General features: G+C 32.9%; 2 protein-coding genes across 2 annotated transcripts; one reads left to right on the top strand and one right to left on the bottom strand.

Annotated features, from left to right (window-relative positions):
* Positions 1-1,846: 1,846 nt before the first annotated feature.
* LOC139510761 (neuronal acetylcholine receptor subunit beta-3-like) lies at positions 1,847-9,015 on the bottom strand. The gene is made up of 2 exons (XM_071297289.1): positions 8,511-9,015; positions 1,847-3,012 (listed from the first exon to the last, which is right to left on the bottom strand). Exons 1-2 carry the CDS (start codon positions 9,013-9,015, stop codon positions 1,847-1,849), a joined length of 1,671 nt encoding a protein of 556 aa, XP_071153390.1.
* A 4,111-nt stretch (positions 9,016-13,126) lies between these two features.
* LOC139511690 (arylalkylamine N-acetyltransferase 1-like) lies at positions 13,127-20,251 on the top strand. The gene is made up of 2 exons (XM_071298711.1): positions 13,127-13,256; positions 19,461-20,251. The coding sequence occupies exons 1-2, from the start codon at positions 13,212-13,214 to the stop codon at positions 20,118-20,120; spliced, it is 705 nt and encodes a 234-aa protein (XP_071154812.1). The 5' UTR covers positions 13,127-13,211; the 3' UTR covers positions 20,121-20,251.
* The last annotated feature ends 425 nt before the right edge of the window (positions 20,252-20,676 follow it).

The raw sequence follows: 20,676 nt of genomic DNA, 5'->3' as shown, positions 1-20,676 counted from the left end.
GTGAGGATACGGCCCAATGCTATAGTTTGAATTCTCATATATAACATTATACAAAGGAGTGTATAACTAAAATTGTAAAGTCTATTTTTCAAAAAAATGCAATCAAGCACAGGATTGGAGATAACAATCGTTTCGTCCATTAAATAATACATTTCAAAAGGTTACCACAATAACCATAATTGTTCTTTTCATCATCGAACATTCATCATGTCAGACATAACCTATATTGAAGTCTTTGTAGAGATAAAGACATATTTTTATGCCCCATCTACGATAGTAGAGGGGCATTATGTTTTCTGGTCTGTACGTCCGTCCGTCCGTCCGTCTGTTCGTTCGTTCGTTCGTTCGTTCGTTCGTTCGTCCGTAGGTCCGTTCGTCCCGCTTAAGATTAAAGTTTTTGGTCAAGGTAGTTTTTGATGAAGTTGAAGTCAAATCAATTTGAAACTTAGTACAAATGTTCCTTATGAAAAGATTCTTTCGAGTTTAAATGCCAAATAGGAGTTTTGACTCCAATTTCACGGTCCACTGAACATAGAAAATGATAGTGCGAGTGGGGAATCCGTGTACTGGGGACACATTCTTGTTTTTCATTTAATAATTTTAAATTTCATTTATCTTGAGTTATTCTTCGTAACATGTAAATATCGAGGAGCGTCCAAGGTAATAGCAGATCAATACCTTCACACTTCATCGTTGTCATGAAAATACACAGATAGTTGTATTTATAACGACGCATTATTTTTTCACAATGATTTTGGTAACTATAAAATGGGGGAAAATATATGAAACCAAAATTTATTATTACGTCATCCGCTACCCTTATGTTGTGTCATAAAATGTATATGGCATCGGTCTATGTGCAATAAATATGGCATTTCGTATACATGTTAAATAAACAAACATCCTATAACATGTCGATACTTGTATATTTTGAGTTGTTCAAGATTATGCTTCTCAACACAATCCTTATGTCGTCGTCTTTACACTAAAATCAGTAGGAGGTATAGTGATAAACATTCTAATCTGAAAGTTCATGTTACGTTTATTAGTTGGAATTTGGCTGTGATTTAGCTTGTGCGTAGTACGGAGCTGATGAGTCGATGCCTTCACTTAATTTGTACAGTTTGTAAATAATTTCATTTGTATATTTTAATAAATCATCCATCTATTATTCCTCTTTTGTGTAATAAAATGTATATGAAATCGACCAAAACATTTGAAGATTCAAAACTTATTTAATAAGGTTCCTTAAACGCAATGCTAATAAATGAACTTCTTTCTATCATTGTAGCAAAATGAAATATTGTGAACTTGCACATTTAGAAGTTTCGAAATATTTTTGATTTTCATCAATTCAAAAATATAAACTTTTCATCCAAACAAAAAGACTAGTTTTAACCAGCAATAACGACAGAGAAGCAGTAACCAGCAACAGGCTTACCAGAAAAGGTAAATAGAAACATTAAACAAAAGCTTTGATACACCTTGAAGGAAAATTAATCATATAAAAGATTTCAAACATCGAAAGTATGCGTTCTCGCTACATTAAAGACCTGTTGGTGACCCTCTGCTGTTGTTTTTTATTTGGTCGGGTTGTTGTCTCTTTGACACATTCCCCATTTCCATTCTCAATTTTATCTAAAAGATCTTTGGAATTTTTAAGTATCCACATCTGATTCACGCGGTAATATCATTACATAAACTGCATGATCAATGAATAAGGTATTGACAATTCACTTGGAAACTCAACATATACCCTCACGACACTTACCAAAGAGGAAATCCTGGATAATCATAGGTCTGTTCTATGAACGAATGTTAGAATTATCTTATTTATCCATTTTGCTTAATTAATCACAAATACAAATACGGAGACAGTACCGATCACATTCAGTAAAAGTAAAATATTCAAACCACAGTTAAGTTTTTTGTCAATGTCAAGCCATGTGATAAAGTCTTCATGTATAGAATCCTGAGATGGTGTGAAACTCTTCTTAAAATAGTTCTGCTTGAAATATCTCAGTGGACTAAAGATTATTCTTACTACGAATGAAGGTCTATCTTCTATGCTTCTGGTTTGTAAATAAATACTTATTGCAACTATTAAAATTGTAATTCCGCTTACCAGAATCTGCAAACTAATGAGAAATGTGAGGTACGATATCGTCAATGACGAAGAAGGCATGTTTTGACCTATCAAGGTAAGAAACACAATCATTGTCAAAAACTGTGACATACAGAATCCAAGTTTTTCGCCACATTCTGTTGGAATGACGACAACCAACAAATTAATTGCCATCAAAATTACAAATGGAAATGCTGTTGTAATTAAATGGTAAGAAGATCGTCTTTTCAAAATTAGTGTATAATGTATACATGAATAAGCGGACGAATTGTCTGCATAATCCTGATACTGGAACGGATAGGCTGATAAATTAAGAATGTCCCACTCTCCATTTTGAACAAAATGGACTTCCGACATATCTATTCCTGATCCAATTGTGTTAAGAACAAAACTCGTGTTATCATGATACCAGGCCTCCATTTTGATGCTACATTCCTGTGTATCAAACGGATATTTTGAAACATCGACTCCGCATGAAGTTTGCAATTCTTTTGCTGGAAACCATGTCATGTTACCGTTTGATCTGACAATCACATACTCTTTATTAGATCCCGAACTCCTAATTGGCATGTCCCGTACATCATTTACAATATATATTTCGGGAACCCATACATCGCTGACTTTAACTGTCAGTCTTGATATGTTCTTATATTCGATGTTATGGTCCCATCTGAATATTTCATCTTTCCATGTAAAGTACCAGAAAACCGAAGCCGTCAAAAATTGTGATTTATCGTCAAGCCCTTGTAACGCCATTACGTATAGTTTGGCATTTACCTGTAATGGCTGATGAGAGTCGAGAATCGGAAGCAGTTCAGGGTTGTATCGTTTAGATAAATTCTGTCTTAGTAATCGTTTTCTTTCGTAGTTCCCATTACAATAACTAACTGTAACAAAAACAACAACCAAAGATATTGCAAACATTTTGTAAATAGTTTTCAGTAGTACAATGCCGAACACAAACTTCTCACCTCTTATCTGTATAGTGTAAGAATCGAAATTTTGTCTTTGTATGTCTGTATTAGATGACTCTTTTAATTATAGCGTAGTAGTTTGTGGAAGACATCTTTTTCCTAAATGTTAGGTTCTTATGATTATTAGCATATAGAAACAGTAATGGATCGTGACATTTTAATAAATAAATTATCTGCGTATTTATGAAATTGTTTGTCTGGCTAATGAAACGATGTTTATCAATTCATTAAAATTTCGATTGCACCAACTTGATCTTTTCATGTCTTTACATTTCATTTCCTTTGCGTGTTCTATGTAATAGAGGCAAACGTAGGATTTCTTTCATATGCTAATCAAAAATGTTTCAGTTCTTTTGAGATGTTAAAACTGTATCCAATTTTTTAATATCGACGATGCGTATGTATTTACATAGACTGATATAAACGCAACAAACAAGATAACGATAACGACATTTACATAAGTGCAGAAAAACAAAAAAAAAACATATCCGATAATGTCTCTTTTAAAGTTCTCTTGTCTATTCTTATATTGGTGAATTCGATAACGACATTTACATAAGTGCAGAAAAACAAAAAAAAAACATATCCGATAATGTCTCATTTAAAGTTCTCTTGTCTATTCTTATATTGGTGAATTCCAAATCTTTTCATTTGACTAACATTTAGCTTAGTCACAGTAGGAACAGCTATATTATATTTCGATAGAAGATGTACCAATTATCAGGTTCTCTGTAAGTTGATAAATATCAAGTGCGAATCACAATATGACAATTTTTGAGGAGTCAGTGCGGCGAGTTCAAATTTTGTCGAGTAATTGATACTTTGCGATATAAATAGGATGGACATCTGATAATTGATTCATCATTGTGGAAGGCCGTACGGTGACCTATAGTTGTTAATTTCTATGTCATTTTGGTTTCTTGTGGAGAGTTGTCTCATTGGCAATCATTCCACATCTTCTTTTTATAAGGAAACGAAGTCCCCTATAAAAGTAGAAAAATCAAAAAAAAAAATCGGGAAAATTTCCCGAAATTTTCATTGTACTAATGAACTCAAAATCGTTTACTTTTTTGTCACTTTTTAATTCCAGCATCTACGCAGAAATCTACTTCCTTTTTTCCAGTTTCGTTTGCATGAAACGTTGAATAAAAGATTTATTTATCAGTCTAGTATAATATAGGAAGGAAAGCAATTGTAATTCCAATTTTAATAATTCCTTGACATGAAAAAACATTGCCTGATATTAGCGTTTCTTTGTTTACATTGCATATGACGTCATAACTTAAATAACGTCACAACGAAAATCCCTGACAACAGAACCAAAATCGGAAACTTTACGGTATTTCCGTTTTGAAATTAACATATGGTTGAATTAAAAAAAAATCATACAGGTAATGCGCCTGCCTCATATTATCATCAGATTGTATTTGTGTAGTCTGCGTTATAGCGACACGTGTTTTTTCTTTGTTTTAAACTGCAAACCTGAAGATGACTCAATAAGTTTAGGTTTAACTCAGTGAAGACTAAAAAAAGTAAAGAGCAGTGTGAATCTATTAAAACGAAAGTGCAATCAAGCACAGGATTTGAGATGACAATCGTTTCGTCCATTATAAAATACATTTCAAAAGGTTTCCACAACAACCATGAGTATTTTTTTCATCATTTGAACAACTATTTGTCAGCAAGAACCTATATTATAGTAATTGTAGAGATGAAGACATAATCTTTTTTTCAATAAATATTTCTGAATTTCATTTATCTTGAGTTATTCTCCGTAACACATGTGAAAGAGGGACGAAAGATGCCAAAGGGGCAGTCAAACTCATAAATCGAAAATAAACTGACAACGCCATGGCTAAAAATGAAAAACACAAACAGACAAACAATAGTACACATGACAAAACATATAAAACTAAAGAATAAGCAACACAAACCCCACCACAAACTGGGGTGATCTCATGTGCTCCGGAAGGGTAAGCAGATAATATGGAGGAGCGTCCAATGTAATAGCAGATCAATATCATCACACTTCATCGTCGTCATGACAATACACAGATAATCGTATTTATAACGATCTATGAGCAATAAATATGCCATTTCATAAACATGTTAAAAAAAACAAAAACACAGATAGTCGTATTTATAACGACGCATTATTTTTCACAATTGTAATGGTAACTATAAAATGGGGGAAAATATATGAAACCAAAATTCATTCTTACTTCATTCGCTATCCTTATGTTGTGTCATAAAATGTATATGACATCAATCTATGAGCAATAACTATGCCAATTACATAAACATGGTAAATAAACAAACATCCTATAACATGTCGATACTTGTATATTTCGAGTTGTGCAAGTTTATGCTTTTCACCTAAATCCTTATGTCGTCGTCTTTACGCTTAAATCAGTTGGAGGTATAGTGATTAACATTTTAATCTGAAAACTCATGGTAAATTTATTAGTAGGAATATGGCTGTGAATTAGCTTGTTCGTAGTACGGATACTGAGTCGATCCCTTCACCTGATTTGTACAGTTTGTAAATAATATCCTTTGTATAATGTAATCATTCTCCGTCTGCTATCCCTCCTTTGTATAATAAAATGCATATGTAATCAGCCTAAACATTTATAGATTCAAAACTTATTAAATAAGGTTTATTAAATGAAAGGCTTATAATAAATAGAACTTCTTTCTATCATTGTAGCAAATATTGTGAACTTTAACTTTGGAAGTTTCGAAATATTTTTTTGATTTTCATAAATTCAAAAATATAAACTTTTTATCTAAACAAAAACACTAATTTTAATCAAACATATGGACAGAGTAGCAGTAACAATCAGCAGGCTTACGTGAACAAAGTGAATAGAAAATAAGTTTGAAGGAAATGTACCAAAAACTTTGATACACCTTATAGGAAAATTAATCGTGCAAAAGATTTTAAGTATCGAACGTATTCATTTCAAAGTCGTTTTGTTGATTTATAAAAAGAGTCATTAGGAACGCTCGTATGAAATCATAAGAAACGACCTATAAGTCTAGTACAGTAAGAATTTGAAAAGCATTTAAAAACCCAAACTCCGTAAAAAAGTTCACGCAAAAATAACCAAAATTGTTATACATTTTTTTATCTGTAGATATTTACTTTTTTTTTCATTTTGTTGTAATTATGAAGTAATGAAAGTCTTTTTGAATTTTTGCTTATCACTTTTTGTGTTTTTGCCAAGTTTACACGTAAAAGGCAGAAAAGCCTTATTACTATTGTAACGATAAAAAGTATATCTTAATGTACATTTCAATATTGTATTCTGTTTCCTTGGTAGCTTTGTTTTGTTAGGAACAAAAGATTATCTGATGGACCATAATAAGTACAAACCACTAAAATAAGTGTGACATAACTAATGCAAATTACCATTATCAGTATTTTGGTTAGTGCAAAAAAAGTAAAATAAACATAAAAAAACACACTCCGTGGAAAATTCAAATACAAAAGCGCAAATACACCTATGATACAAAAAACGTATCAAGTCTTATGCCTCTGACTTGAGGGTTAAATTCTTGTCTAATGACACTGTTATCATATTCAAAGAGCATCCAGGTAGTTATTTTTAAAATTAAATAATATAACTTTTCGAAAATAATTTCAGCTTTCGATAATACAGTTACTAGTATTCAATATTTGCGCGTTTATAATTTGTATTTAATTCATTCCCTAACACATCAATCAGTTATGCATCAACATTTAATTGGTTATTATTGACTTCTTGAGTTGCCGAGTGTATCACTGAATATTAATGAGGCTGATGTCGTTGATGGAATATGTTCGTTGTTAAACGTCGGTTTGCATGATGTGTCGACTATTATATTAATAGTTTTGTCCGTTTCTCTCTTATGAATGTGCTTGCGTGTCTTTGTGATGTATTTCGATATTTTCTAATATTGTCATGAATCAGTAGGTTTGGCATGTCATTTAACCCACTATTTTGTCTTAAAATGTCATGCACCAAGTTAGGAATATGGCAGTTGCTATCAAATAGTTTGTTTCTATGTGTGTTGGCGATTGTTTTCGTTGCACTTTGGTGTTCCTGTTGTTCCTTTTTTTCCTCTTTATGTCTTTTCCTGGTTTTTGGTTTGTGAACCCGAATTTGTTTATACTCAATCGATTTAGGACTTGGTATACTTCTGTTGCCTTTTTCTAAAGTCTATCTATATTTTATGAAAATGATTACAACCTTAGATTTGTGAAAAATCGAAATTCTAAGTACTTTTTCAAACATTTAAATTTCAGTAATAAAGATAAAAATCTAAATAGGTTCTTCACTTTGTGCTTCTGCTTATCCTCCTTTACACAGGGGAATGTTAGTTTTTCGTACATATTTGTTGAATGAATAGTTTATTTTTATTATTGTATATCCCTTTATTGATAAATAGAATAGTAAATGCACTTTCTAGTTTAGGTTTGACAGTTTAATAAAACTAGAAATATACAATCTGGCTTTGATAAAATGTATTCTTTTTCGAAGTTCAATATTTTTAAATCAATTCATAACCACATACTGATCTACGAGGCTAACTAAAGACAATCAAGTTCACACTAATAATATAAGTCAGTAATATATTTTTTTATTTTATTTAGGAATAATCAAAAGTATAAAAAGCATGACTTCTTTCAGATATGACCCAACTGTAGACTAGATGGTAAACATTCGTTAAAAAAGTTTTTGTATCAAATTCTGCAATAAAGATAAGTTAAATTAGCAATATATCAATAGATTATATAATGTTATTACAAATGATCTGCTCACTTTTCATTGATGAATGCTTTAATGACCTAAATAGAACGAACGTGAGAGTTGTTATAATATGTTCATTTGCAGGTTACATAATCACAAATACAAATACGGAAACAGTAGCGATCACATTTAGTAAAAGTAAAATATATAAACCACAGTTAAGTTTTCTGTCAATGTCAAGCCATGTGATAAAGCCTTCTTGTCTACAATGCAGAGCTCGAGTGCATCGCTTCTTACGATCGCTATCTTGAAAATTTCCAATCGGACTAAACATTATTCTAACTAAACATGAAGGTCTGTCTTCTAAAGTGCGGGTTTGTAAATAAGTACTTATTGCAACAATTAAAATTGTGATTCCGCTTACCAAAATCTGCAAACTGATAATACAAGTGTAGTACGATATCGTCAATGACGACGAAGGCATGTCTTGTGCTATCAAGGTAAGAAACACAATCATTGTCAAAAACTGTGACATACAGAATCCAAGTTTTTCGCCACACTCTGTTGGAATAACGATGACCAATAAATTTAGTGCCATTAAAATCACAAATGGAAAGGCTGTTGTAATTAAAAGGTAAGAAGATCGTCTTTTTAAAATAAGTTTATAATGTATACCTGAATAAGCGGACGAATTATCAGCATAATCCTGGTACTGGAATGGATATGCTGATAAATTAAGAATGTCCCATTCTCCATTTTCAACAAAATGGGCGTCCGATGTTTCAATACCAGATCCAATTGTGTTAAGAACAAAACTTTTGTTGTCATGATACCAGGCCTCCATTCGGATTGTGCATGCCTGTGTATCGAACGGGTATTTTGAAACATCTACTGCACATGAAGTCTGTAATTCTTTTGCTGGAAACCATGTCATGTAACCGTTTGATTTGACAATCACATACTCCTCATTATCTCCAGTATTTCTAATTGGCATTTTTCTCACATCATTTACGATATATACTTCGGGAACCCATACATCACTGGCTTTAACTGTAAGCCTTGATATGTTCTTATATTCCAAGTAATGATCCCATCTGAATATTTCATCTTTCCATGTAAATATCCAGAAAACTGATGCTGTCAGAATTTGTGTTTTATATTCAAGTCCTTGTAGCGCCATTACGAAAAGTTTGGCATTTATCTGAAATGGGAGACTTGAGTTGTTTATGTCCAGAATCGGAAGCAGTTCTGGGTTGTAATGTTCAGATAAATTCTGTCTTAGCATTCGCTGTTTTTCGTAATTCCCATTACAATAACTGACAGTTAGAAAAAAAACAACCAAAGTGAAAGCAAGCATTTTGTAAATAGTTCTCAGTAGAACAGTACCGAACGTCTGTGTGATACTACTATTTGATTACTATGAAATTATTGTATGGCAGACGAAACGATGTTGATGAATTAATTTACATTCTGATTGCATCAACTTCATTAGTGTAAATTTCTAAATTTCTTTTCCCTTGTGTTTTATCTGTAATAGAGGCGAATATCGTCGTTCTTGTCATGATAAACCTGCATAAAAACAATTTATTGTATAATGATTCGACATATACATAAATACAGAAAAATGATCAAGTGTTTATTTCATTAATATAATATACGTTAAATTTCTGTTTTTTAAGGTCCTTTTGTGAGGTCGTTTATCAATTACTTTCAGGACTACATTATTTTAAATGTATAAGCCATTATATGACAATTTATTTTGTCACAGCAGGAAAAACGATATAATATTTGCGATAGAAGATGATACCAGCACCCAGTGGGAAGATGGTCAATAGAATTTTTCATCAAGTTCAAATATCTGAATATCATCAACCGCTTCTTTTTACTAGTTAATGTATATATATGATATCACTTCACTGGAAAAGTTTAAGTAACGTCGACTACTCCAAACGAAAACAAATATATAAGTACATTATTTAAGAGCTTGTTTAAGATTTCAAAATTAAGTACTGAGATGATGTATGCTTGTTGCCTGTTGCATGATTTAGGAAAAATTTAGTATGAGATAATATTCATGATCGACATATAACTGTTTCCTCGTTTAAAAAAAAACATGTGTGGTTTTATCTCTACCATTATCATGCTCTTAATAAATATGTTACTCAAAGTAGTAATGATATAAAATAACAAGGATTTTAAAAGAGAGACGAAAGATACCAAAGGGACGTTCAAACTTATAAGTCGAAAAATAAACCGACATTGCCACGGTAAAAAAATAAAAGACAAACAACAGTATACTAAACAAAACTTAGAAAAACAATTACTGAGCAAGAAGAACCACGACAAAAACCCGGAGTGATCTCTTGTACTCCAACAGGGTAAGCAGATCCTAGGCTAACTATGACACCCGTCGACTTGCTCGCGTAAGTAGAACACCCGAAGGTTAGTATAATTAGGTAGGTCATTTTCGGTTAAAAGGAAGACAGGATTGTGGAAACGACGATTATAACCCATTAAACTTTTTTGTTGGTGGTAAGAGTCTCATCTCAAGCAACACAACATTAACGATATCGGATAAAACGGTGACGTGCGTCGTAATGTTGTTGCAATTTGCTTATATTTGTAGTAATTTTTAAGACACACAAGACAGGAATATTTTATACAGGCACGTATAGAAAAACATATTACAAGGAGAGAAAAGTTCTAAGAAACACTTCACTTTTGCACTTAAAAGACGGAGCTAGTTTTGAGGGAGAAAAGGTAATACTTGAATGATTGAAAAATCTAAGAAAAATCTATCCAGAAAACACAAAACTGTTGTTTTTTATTTGGTCGGGTTGTTGTCTCTTTGACACATTCCCAATTTCCATTCTCAATTTTATTTTATTGTCATCTTAGGGACAATGAAAAAGCATGGATGACTTCGATACAAAATAAAAACTATTGTTTAAATAATGTGTCCGCAAAATGGGAAGACAAAACCGAAAAGATTTTTTTACATGCGGCATCCCATCCACATTTTAAGTTTATAACAATTGATGCATTGATATTCTTTCCTGTTAACGCAACTTATATGCAACAACAAATAGAGGATTATCTAAAGAGTTAAAAAAATGAATGTGCATTGCATTCAATAATCTTTTGATTTTAAATAATTTTAAAGATAATGATCACAGAGAGGATGATGAGTTGACTCTTTCTGTTATGAAAATGGCAATAATTGTATTTGGAGATAAATATATATTCAAATTCAGTGAACTTGACATTCTTACTTTACCGGTTAAGGACATAATCTAAAAGCTGGTAGTATTTAAAAAAATTTAAGAAAAACACTAAAAATTATGTATGTCGTTTGGAACATGCAAATACACGATATGACGAATTATAAAAAAAAAAGATAGTGGTCAAGTCAAGGTATTGTTCAAACTCCACTAAATTTGTCGACTTGCCTGATTCATGCACTTGACTGCAGGTACATACAAACAATATGCATTAAGGTGTCTCAGTTGAACAAACCATGTTACCTGTGAATGTTGCTTAATGTTTCTATAATTTTACCGAGGTGTAAAAATGTTAAGCGAAGCACATTTTGCATGAAGCGCAGGAGGAATGTCGCTGATTTAAACTTGCATTTTTCTATTACTAGTTTACACAGGTTTTCAACAGAAACAAACTATGTAGATTTTTATAAAGGTGGATTTACTGCAATAATGATTTTAACGTTTCTTTTGTGTGATATTAATATTCCAAATATATATATATATACAACTCGTCTAAACATCAACCAAACAATGTTAGATCTGTAAATTTGCTTTCGCAAATTTTGTGTTCTTCCCTCGCCGGGATTCGAACCCATGCTACTGAGATATCGTGACACCAAATCGCCTGCACTGTAGTCGTCCCACTAGACCACACGACCACCTGGGCTTAACAAAAATAAAGCTTTCTGTGGCCGTGTGATCCGATGGATAAATCTGTTGTAGAGTTGTCACTGACTCAGACGTACTTATAAATATAATTATTTTCTATGACTGTATCTTACATTAATTTGTAGGATCCTTTACTATAGATAATTGAGCTGATCTGTAACAATAACATCTTCATGCCTTATATATCATGTACTGTAGTACGCCGCTAGATTAAAACTGACGAGGAAAGGTAACACACGGCCACTGAAAGCTTTATTTTTTGTAGAGTCCAGGTGGTCGTGTGGTCTGGCGAGAAGGCTGCAGTGCAGGCGATTTGGTGTCACGATATCACAGTAGCATGGGTTCGAATCCCGGCGAGGGAAGAACCAAAATTTTGCGAAAGCAAATTTACAGATCTAACATTGTTGGGTTGATGTTTAGACGAGTTGCATATTATATATATAGTTTATCTAAAAATGAGGGTACTTTTTATATGGCCTTCCAAATACCGTTTCGATCCCTAACATCACTGAAGAGACATTAATTGTCGAAATCCGGATCTGGTGTACTAAAAAAATATTGACACCGTATGTTTGTGGCATAACATCGTGGCCACAAGATACAATTTTTTTCTGTTTAGTATTACATTTATATTAAGATCCATTTTGTAACATCTTGTGATCAATTTTATTTGGCAATCGCCAATGGCAGTTAGCAGGGTTAAAGAACAGCAGTTGTTCGACCTGTTAGTCAAATGCGTTTTGTTTAAATATACTTTTTCACTTTTTTGCTCTTTTGGAAAATGTTGTTTGTGCTGTTTTTAGACCCTTCTACAACGAAATTTGTTTTACATGCACACGTATAAAAATTGCGGTTTTTATCCAACGCAATCATAGGTTTGAACGTTGTTTTCAATTTAGACTCGTTTATGTATATATATATAAACGCCTAAAAAAGTGTACACAGTAACTCCAAATACAAAAAAAAGGTAACTATAAATGTAATTATTTATAAATATTTCGGATAACAGATATCCTTCCTCAGTGAGATTATCATGATTATATATATATATATATATATATATAACTAACGTGTTTTTTAGATTTGATAAACTTCCTATATATACATATAATTATACATATTTGCCATTGAACAAATTATACATATGTGAGATATTCATAAATCAGACCTCAACAAATATGTGAAACATATAGTTTTAATAATATTAACTTTTGACCATCTTGCGTATAATGTGATAGACACATGGAGTTTAAAATTAACGTTAATCGATAAATGAATATGAAAAGGCTAAGTAATAAAATGCACAGCTGAAGCTCGCAACCCAGTTACCAATAAACATATTTACTTAGAGTTCAAACATTTTGTGTATTGAGAAGTTGTGTAGAGGTGCAGGTAAACACACCTATACATATATATTGTATCTTATATTCTACTGTGATAACTAAACATGACGGAAAATAATAAACTCAGACCTAGGAAACAACTGGAAGAGGTAAAATGAAATTATGTGTTAACCCATTTGTATAGGGAATTTTATTGATTAATACATTTTGTAGTAATATATACATGTACAGAAAGATGAATTTTATTATACTCGACCTAGTATAAGTATATAAGTATTTATACTTCTTCACCAGCAATTTAGGCATAAAAACCCACATGTTCATATTTTACATGTTTTAACATGCTTAAAATGATCACGATGATCTTCTTTCGCTTCGTTAACAAACTCATGTTGTATTTCAATAAAACATCAAGTACACGTGACGGCATGACATAACCATCGAATTTCAACTTCATATGTATTTTAAACGACACTGCAGATTGAAACAGATTTTTCTGCGCGAGTTGCTTGCCTTAAATTCCAAACTCAATAAACGTTAACCCAATCTATGTCTTTATATAAAAAAAGAAGATGTGGTATGATTGCCAATGAGACAACTATCCACAAAAGACCAAAATGACACAGACATTAACAACTATAGGTCACCGTACGGCCTAAAACAATGAGCAAAGCCCATACCGCATAGTCAGCTATAAAAGGCCCCGATAAGACAATGTAAAACAATTCAAACGAGAAAACTAACGGCCTTATTTATGTAAAAAAATGAACGAAAATCAAATATGTAACACATAAACAAACGACAACCACTGAATTACAGGCTCCTGACTTGGGACAGGCACATACATAAATAATGTGGCGGGGTTAAACATGTTAGCGGGATCCCAACCCTCCGTCTTTGTCCGCATTATATCGTGAAGCACTAGGTTATTTCAAAGCGTTTTGCTTCGCAATTCAAAATGACTCTAGGCAAGAGTAAGTCTAAATATATTTCCTAATTGAGCCTTTTGAAGTATCTTCCGAAGTCATTTGATGTTCGCTACGAAAATGCTGTGATTGTACACTCGATTTCTGGTTGTTCTGCCTCAGGAGTGTCGTCAGATCATATGTTTTCTTACGTGAAAATTGTGACGTCACGATGCATTTTTATTAGCACGAAAACCCATGAGAAGAGAATACTTATCGGTATAGTTATGTCTGGCTCAAATAATTCACTGTAATTGTCCCATTGTTCTTAATTTTCGTTGTTTGTGCATTCGAAGTTTCGTACTCTAATGAGATCAATATGTCTACGTATGAAACGCCAATTTTCAATTTGATACGAAATAAAAGTGGTCCTGATTGTTTTATAAATTCTCCCGGAATCCATTTAATCTTTGAAGCAATTACAAAATTACGGGCAAATACTCCCTGTCCTACATTTATTTGTCTGTTAACAGATTTCTTGTCGTGATAATGTTTTTGTGTTTGTTGATTCTCCCGAACTCGCTTCTCGATATTTAGAGACTATATCTAAACGTGACTTGAGTTTCCTTTTTATCAGCAATTTTGACGGTACCAATCATGTCGTTGTTTGTAGCGTTATACGGTAGTTGACACGAAAACGGTTCAACCTTTCCTAGACAGTTCCTTGTTTGATTTTCTTCATACCTTCTTTGAAACTTTGAATTGCTCAATCAACACAACCATTACTAGTTGGATGACACGGTGCAGAAGTGCGATGTTAAATTCCAATTGATGTTATATAATCGGCGAATTCCTTACTAAAAAATTAGGCTCCATTATCACTTATACTTAGATCACACAAGCCGTGTGTTTATAAATTTTTAAATTATTAAGAAACTAAGGTTTCAATTCCCTCAGGCAAAGTTGGCTTAAGATGAATTTGGCTATTTATTTTAGGTATTTTTGACATATATAGCTCTTCAGCGGTTTCGGTACTTATAAATCTTCGGATTTCAAATGTTTGGCTTTGAGCGTTCCTGATGAAGGTAAATCCAGAAAAGCGCTTAGGACGCAAGAAATTATTAGACGTGTTGTTTTCAATTTTTCCATATTTGTTGAAGTTTTGAAATCATAGCTTCGGATGTTGTAGAATTCATGATGTGTTTGTCTATTCATTTTGAGTACGCATCAATCACAATTAGTAATGATTTGTTCATGATTGGTCCTGCAAATAGATATTAGAAGATGTGGTATGAGTGCTAATGAGACAACTCTCCATCCAAGTCAAAAAAAATTATAGAAGTAAACCATTCCTGGTAAAAGTACTGTCTTCAACTCGGAGCTATATGTATTCTTGACCACAAATGGCCCAGATATTCCCATTTATGTAGCGGTGCTTTTGTTGGTGCTTTTCTCCTGACAACTGTAACAATTAACTACAGTTAATTTCAAGTCAATGTCCATTCCCGGCCACCATATATAGCTTCTACCTAGACTTTTCATTATCTCGTAATTCCTTGATGTCCTTGGTGTGATTCATTTAACATGGCCTCACATCCTTGATGTGGTATTATTATTCTTCCTCCCCACAATATGCACCCTTTCGGACTACACAGTGCATTTTTCGACTATAATACGATCTTATGTTAACTGGGACATTTTGACGGCCACCCATTCAAAGTGTAGCTAAGCCCCCTAGACAGTTGTGTGTTCTTGTGTGTCGACTTTTGAGTCTAGTGGCTAAATGTTACATTGATAATATTGTATCAACTGGGTTTGGTGTCTTTTCATAGTTTATTTTCAGCGATATTCAACTAAGTCCATCCGCATTACCATTTAGACTCCCTTCTTTGTATACGATCGTGTACTCATATGCAGCTGAAGTCAGTACCCACCTTTGAATTCGAGATGTGGTCATTGTCGGTATATGTTTATCTTCTCGAAATAAATCTATGAACGGCTTGTGATCGGTTATTATTGTATGGGGTGTCCTTACAAATATTGATGAAATTTCTTGATAGCAAATAATATGGCCAGAACGGAATAATTCTTCTTTGCTAATGTAAGTGTTGGAGATGCATAAGCTATTGTTTTGTCACTGCCGACGTCCATTTTATGCGAAAGTACGGCTCTGACTCCATACGGAGATACATCATATGCTAAGATTAATTTCTTTTTTGGATCGAAATATACACGTACTGATGCGGATTTCAACAGCTGTTTTGACTCTATGGACACTTTTTCCTGTTCTTTTTCCCAACTGCATGTTCAGTCCTTCTTGAGAAATACATGTAGTGGCTTTAACAAGTAAGAATCTATTGTAATAGTTCAGCATTCCCATATAAGCTTTCATTTCTGTCACGTTTGTCGGAATCGGGGCTTTACCGATCTCCTCAACTTTACTCTCCACTGGATAGATCTCGTGTTTGTGTTTATTTGAAATCCTAAATAAACAACTTCTTCGGCCATAGACACACACTTCTGTTTCTTTAACCGTATTCCTATTCTCTTAAATCTTGACAAAACCTCAGAAACAGTATTGAGATGTTTCTCGCTTGTTTTACCCGTTATCCGTATATCTTCTACTCGAACTAAAATGTGTTGTTCAACATGTTCAAGTTAAATTTGTTGGTATGCTGGATTAAATACAATTTAGTATTTTATTATCCTCCTCCAAGCATTGCGATGAACCATGGCTTTCATGCCTTTTACAGTTCAAAGTTCATCTTTGAAAACCTCTTTCTTTGCTTCCACGATTTGGTTTTTTGTTGCACTTAAGAGTTTCTGTTGTTTCTTTGTTCTCCTCTTATATTGGATGTGTTTCCCTCAGTTTTAATTTGTAATCCGGGTTTGTTTTCCCTCACTCGATTTATGAATTTCGAACAGCGGTATACTACGGTTGTCTTTATTTAAATCACTTGGTTAATTATAATTACCAACGACGGAGAAAACATCCTTCAAATCCAGTTGGAATTTGTTTAATCAGTCTCGACCAAGTAAATTCAGACCTTAAGGTAGCAATACATAGTTAGAAGTGTATATTTGATTATTTAGATTGTTTTAGCATGTTCAATAGGCCATTTTTCTGTTCGAGAGTCAGTGTTTACCTATTCTTACCGCCCATAGGTCTAGAAATTAATGAAGTGTTTTTCAACAAAGATTTGATGCTCGATCTTTTCAATTCAATTTTATGGGAAAACGAGCAGAAATGCATGATTATTTTTTTTGGACCTGTTGATAAATAAATGTCTATTGTTTCATGAAAGATATCACTCTAATTGATTGAAATTTTCCTTTGGACCAAATTTTTACGACTTTTTTTGACATTTTCACTCCCCTTTTTGCAATATTTCGTGTCAAATAAATGCAGATTATGGCCATATTGTGTATCAAATAAAAGCAGATGGTTGCCAAAAGGAGATTATATTTCACCATAGCTATTTGAAATCAATTCTATGGACGATTCTCTTTCCATAAATATACACATGCATAACACAAATGTTAAGCCTTATTTGTTTAGAAGGAAGGACAAGAGGGTGTTTAAAAATTATGAGTGTCAATTTCAAGTTTTTTCCCAAACTGTGTATTGCTACTTAACGCTTCCCTATCAGTAATGGAAGTTTTGCGCCTCCCTTCTTGCAGTTGACATTGACGATATAAATCTACTTTCTCGTGTATGTTCAGAGTGTAGCACTTATCGGTTCGATTCAGGATTTCGACTTGTATTCCTTATAAGTAGCATCGCTCATGATGGAAACTGATGCTCCGGTGTGTATTTCCATGGTTATCTAACATTCAGTCACATAGATTGTAACTTTATATGCTTCACTAGATTTATTTCCAAAATGAAAAACTGAAAAGACTTCATTTTAACTTTCATTTCGATACTTGCATCCTGCTCCATGAAATGAGCTTGTGGTTTAAAATGTGATTATTTTCACTTATATTCCAATTGACAGATTTGTTACGGCATTTCTTTACTATATGTACTTTCTTTTTACAACAGTTGCATTTTTTTCTCTTAAAATCTACAATCGGCAGCTAAGTGATTTCCTCCACACCGTTACATTCTCTTTGTTTTGAATCTCCGGAGAGTTGTTTCTTGTATACGATTTTTAAACTTTGTTGACTTTTTCTGAACTGCTGCATGATCCCACTCGCTTGGATGTCTTGTGCGTTCTTACCAGCAGTCTCCACAGCGGTAGCAATTTCCAATGCCTAGTCAAATGTTGGATTCGGCTCTGAATAGCCTCCTCTGTATGCGGTCACTCTTTATTCCGACAACTAATCTGTCTCGTTACATCGCATTTAACCATAATTACTGTGTTCTGTCAGACTTCTAAGTGTTGCAATAAATGAACTCACCGACTCACCACTTTATCTTGTTCTACTATTACATTGGAATCTTTGAATTATTATGTCGGTGGTGTTTTGCTAGTCTCGTCAAGTCGGTAAGTGATTTAGTTTCTGGTTTGGCTGGTGCTAATAAATTCTTAATTAATTTGTAAATATTCTTCCAACATACACTAAAGAAAATCCTTTTATGGTCTTCCTCGTGTATCTCATTAGCGTTAAAATAATGTTCCATACATTCTACATACTGTGTCCAATCTTCGAATTCATCACAATAGTCCATAAGTCGTTATTGTTACCGTAGAAATTCACATTTATTTTTATATACAGTTTTTCTCGTGTGTAATTCATTCAATTTGAACCGGGTTCTCGAATAATCTTTTGAATAATGTTGGCTTTTTATATATTAATGTATATGACTTTTAAAGTTCGAAAGTTTTCACTGTCCAACCCTTGACAATTAGTTTAAAGTCCACTTTCTTTGTCCCTGTTATATCGCCTTTTAAGTTAACTAATCTGAACAATGAAACTATACAGGGTTTTTGTATTATTCATGTTGTACCAACCACAAAAATCTGCATGTCAATCAAAATCTGTTTTCATCAATCTAGAGAAAATACTTGAAAGCTGAGTTTTCCCTTGAAATAATTTATTGAGTCAAAATCCGAAAGATGATGCAACCAAATAAACTTTGAATATCAAATGTTTTTTTTTTTTTATTATTAAGTATTAACAGATACATGTTTGTATATTTTTCAAATTTGAATGCACAGGTGATCTCGTGGTTGCGTCCACGACAACTAGTGAAGTTGGAGAGTCCCTTAAAATTTGTATTTCCTGCTTCTTTAATCACGTCGTGGCCCCATGATATGAGTGTACAAAGACTGGTCGGCTCAGAGTCAAAATAATGCGTCTTGGTATAAGGTGTCGATTGCACCTTGTGATCTAGAGCTTCTAAATCTGGCTTAGTATATGTTTAGTACAGACCAAATTTTATTAGTAGAATATTGTGCAATATATAACTTCATACGAAATAAGCAATTAATTTATTTTCAGGCTTTACGACGAATAAACGACTCTTTAGATTTCAAAGATGCACATTTAGAATTATCCTCAGATGAACGAAATGGCAGTCTTGTAACTTTCCTTAAAGAACATTTTTATTCCGATGAAGTTTTAGGTAAATCTTTAGGGGGAGAGTTAGATGAAGAAGTTGCTGCATTATTAACAGAAGTTTTTCGTGAAAACCTCTCTGTTTTACTGATATCAGACATAACCGGAGAAATAATAGCCACTAGGTCAATGTGTTTAGCCAGGAAAGGAGAAAAGGCAGATTGGTCAAAATCGAAAAATCGTAATTGGATTATAATTATGGACTTTTTGGGCCATAAATACGATGAGATGGACGTATTTAAACGATATAACGCAGATATAGTAGTGGCATTTGTTGCTCTTGCAACCCATAAAGATCACAGGGCACAGGGAATAGCTTCTAAAGTAATGAAAGCCACTCTTCTATTTTGTAAAGAACTAGGGTTAAGTCCAGTTTGCATAAAAGGTGAAGGCACTTCGAATTATTCCCAGAGAATTTATGAAAAGTTTGGATTTGAGACCATTCACACCTTACCATATGATGACTACAAAATAGATGGCGAAATCGTGTTTAGTAATACGGGTGAAAACAAGTCAACTAAGTGTTATGTAAAACAACTTTGATGTGGTGAAAATGGATCATTTTTTTAATTTTCTAATGAAACATAATGGTTAAGGTGTACCGATAATCTTTTATTGATATTTATAATTTTGTAGACAATTTACATTTCCAAGAATTAAATATATATATAGCATATTGATGTTGTTTTGTGTGTCCATATTTTGATATTTACTTCACTTTTCACATACTGATTGGTTTAGTATATGTTTAGCTCCTATGTGTACTTTTGATCTTCGATTGAGTAGTACCAGTGAGGATATTCTTAACCTTAGGTCTTCCATGGAATTTCTATCTGTCATTCACTTGAAATCAAAAGTGCGTGTAAGCACTGAAGGGATAAGATTGTTTTGATTTATCAGTGTGATGTAAAATTAAACATTGTATTGTATAAAGCATTGGTTGTAGTTGATTCAACTTTAATTATTGACAATGAAAATTACTCAAATTTTAAAGATTACTTTAACAAGAGTGCACACGCTGAAATGTCTTACCTGCATTACTGATCCTTGATCTTATTTTGAAATTCTCAATGATAAAGGTTTAACTAAAAACATTACA

Source organism: Mytilus edulis, chromosome 2 (assembly GCF_963676685.1).
Source record: "Mytilus edulis chromosome 2, xbMytEdul2.2, whole genome shotgun sequence".
NCBI classification, from domain to species: Eukaryota; Metazoa; Mollusca; class Bivalvia; order Mytilida; family Mytilidae; genus Mytilus; species Mytilus edulis.
The sequence above is the reverse complement of the archived record's forward strand: the minus strand, read 5'-3'. Positions and strand labels throughout refer to the sequence as shown.

Bases quoted from the DNA above. Each gene is read 5' to 3' on its own strand.
- LOC139510761 (XM_071297289.1), bottom strand. From the start codon at position 9,015: ATGGCGCTACAAGGACTTGAATATAAAACACAAATTCTGACAGCATCA. The intron at 3,013-8,510 runs GTATACATTATA...TTTTTGTTACAG, and splicing joins TAATTCGTCCGCTTATTCAG to TTAGTTATTGTAATGGGAAC.
- LOC139511690 (XM_071298711.1), top strand. From the start codon at position 13,212: ATGACGGAAAATAATAAACTCAGACCTAGGAAACAACTGGAAGAG. The intron at 13,257-19,460 runs GTAAAATGAAAT...ATTTATTTTCAG, and splicing joins CTAGGAAACAACTGGAAGAG to GCTTTACGACGAATAAACGA.